Below are 2,342 nucleotides of genomic sequence, written 5' to 3' on the forward strand. Positions count from 1 at the left end.
CCCCTGTGCGGCGCCCCTTCCCCGCCTCGCCGCGCACTGTTGTCATGGAGAGACCAAGATGGCGGCTCTGGCCTACAACCTGGGCAAGCGGGAGATCAACCACTACTTCAGCGTGAGGAGCGCCAAGGTGCTGGCGTTGGCGGCCGTGCTACTGCTCGCCGCCGGCCACCTCGCCTCCCGCCACTACCGAGGTGAGCGGGCCCTCCCCCTGCCCCGGCCGGCCGGGGGGGAGGCGGCGACGCGGCGGCGGGAGGCCGCCCCCTCGGCCCACACACGCCCACGTCCTCGCGGCTGCCTGCCAGCGTGCGGGGCCCGGGGCGACGCTGTACCCCCCACGTGCCCCAGGTTTCGTCGCTGGCAGGCAGAGCGGACCCCCTGTGCAGGCCGCCACAGTCCCAGGGCGGGGGTCCCGCGTGCCTCCAGCAGCTTGTGCGGGGACGAGGGCACCAACCCGGGCCTGGCACGCGGTTCCGCAGGGGTCTCCACCCCGCGGGATCTGGACGGGGGAGGAGTCGCACCACGGGCAGGAGGAACTAGGGGCGGCCTACAGGGTTCATAGGGAGAGCCCGAAGGCCTACGCCCCCTTCCAGAGACATCTCCACCTGGAGTGGGGGCGCACGTTCAACGAGCTGGGGGCCCCTTACTTAGCCTTTGTTTTCACCGCCCTCTGTCCTCTTAAAACAGCTGCAAGGGCTGCTTCATTTTGCCACCAGGGTGACAGCTGGCAAAGATGCCCCAGGCCAGGTGGAGAAGGTGCCACCCAGCCTTTGTGATTCTGAGACCTTTTGGTTTTGGTTGCCCCCTTTCACACTGAAGGCAGTGGGACAGTTTTTGTTTGAAAGAAGCCGTGGGTTTACCTTTGAGTAGAGGAAGACAGGTGGATGAAAAGCCAGTTGGAAATACTTTGAAAGTAGGCCTTCACTATGAGTTTTTAAATTGATGTGGAAGAGGATAGCAAATAAGACCCTCTTCAGAAGGAATTATCCGTCAATAATTGAGGAATATTTACTTGACCTTGTTTGATTGTGGTTTTGGGGGGTATTTTGGGGGTCTTTTCTAATTTGCTCTATAAAAAAAGGCCACTGGGAGAGAGGTTGACAGGCTGATTAGTAATGAATGATAAGATCTTTTTTCTTTGGCTCTCAATACTATCAAAACCATTACCTGGACAGCTGTAGGTGACTGTGTGATTAATTGTTCAAAATGTAATGTAATGTAATGGACAGGTGGCACATTTAACCTGGTGTCCACTCAACTTCACACTCAATTTGGCAGAATATCCAGTGAATAGGGTTCTGGAATCTAAGATGCCTTCTTTCCAGAAACCTTTCGAAGTGTAAAGCATTTTGATCAGTTTACTGCTTTGTTTTCAGTAACTCTTGAGGATGGAAGAATGAAACCTCTAGTATAGCACTGAATGAACAGCTTTTTATATGAACACTTTCTGTTGATTCTAAGAGATAATCTTTTCTGCTCTCTCTCCTCCCACCCCCTCCCCACCCAGGGCACAGCCATATGACTTAGCAAGGCTTTGGTTCATCCACAGTCACTATTAAGAGAAGGCCTGGACACTTTTTTCCTTTGTGTAAATATACAAAACAAAGCTGTAGCGTTGATGTATTCAATGCGTGTCATTTTTGGGGTGGAATCCCCCATTTAATTATAAATTAATCATAGTAGACTAATTAGTACAAGAAGACAGTGATCTAATTGAGTTTTGGGATAGACATAATAAGCAGAACCAAAAAACGAACTCTATTGCTGTCCACCTGGACTCATAGTTACCCTGTGAGTAGGAAGGACAGATTGGAAGTGCCTACAGAGTTTCCAAGGAAGTAGATCTGTACAGAAAGCAGTTTGCTACATCTTTATACAGCTACTGGTGGATTTGAAGTACCAACTTTTTAATTGGCAGCCACATTGCTTAACCACTGTGCAATCAGTTGTCCTAAAGATAAATGTCTAATTCTTTGCCTCCTTTTTTTTAAAAAAATTGTGCTTTTTATCTTTTGATAAGCTTTGGATGTAAGATTTTATATTTAGATTGTGAATTTCCTTTTATCAAGATCTGGCATCAGCCTGGAGAGTATAAAGTCACATGGGACTTTATGAGTCATTATAGCCATCTGGGATTGTTTGTAAAGCCCTCTCCAGAGGAGAGTCATTCATTTTCCCTAGGTGTTTTAATGCCCTGAGTGTGAAGCAGTACACCTGGTGTGTGTACATACCCCAAGACTGAAGGTCAAGAACTGGAGCCAGAGTCTGCTTAGAAAAATAATGATCTTAACAAGAACTTGTGAGCCACTCACATGTTCTGGCAGTGCCAAACTGAGTCAGATATG

At 49.4% G+C, this 2,342-nt stretch overlaps 1 protein-coding gene across 1 annotated transcript in view; it reads left to right on the forward strand.

The window, feature by feature from the left end:
• Positions 1-6: 6 nt before the first annotated feature.
• Positions 7-2,342, forward strand: part of CASD1 (CAS1 domain containing 1) — a 96,945-nt gene continuing 94,609 nt past the window's right edge. Inside the window, exon 1 of the mRNA XM_006891476.1 lies at positions 7-191. Within this exon, the coding sequence (XP_006891538.1) occupies positions 59-191 (133 nt within the window). The 5' untranslated portion in view covers positions 7-58. The remainder of the gene's footprint in view (positions 192-2,342) is intronic.

Source organism: Elephantulus edwardii, unplaced genomic scaffold, assembly GCF_000299155.1.
Source record: "Elephantulus edwardii isolate Elephantulus edwardi_28Jun2011 unplaced genomic scaffold, EleEdw1.0 scaffold00098, whole genome shotgun sequence".
NCBI classification, from domain to species: Eukaryota; Metazoa; Chordata; class Mammalia; order Macroscelidea; family Macroscelididae; genus Elephantulus; species Elephantulus edwardii.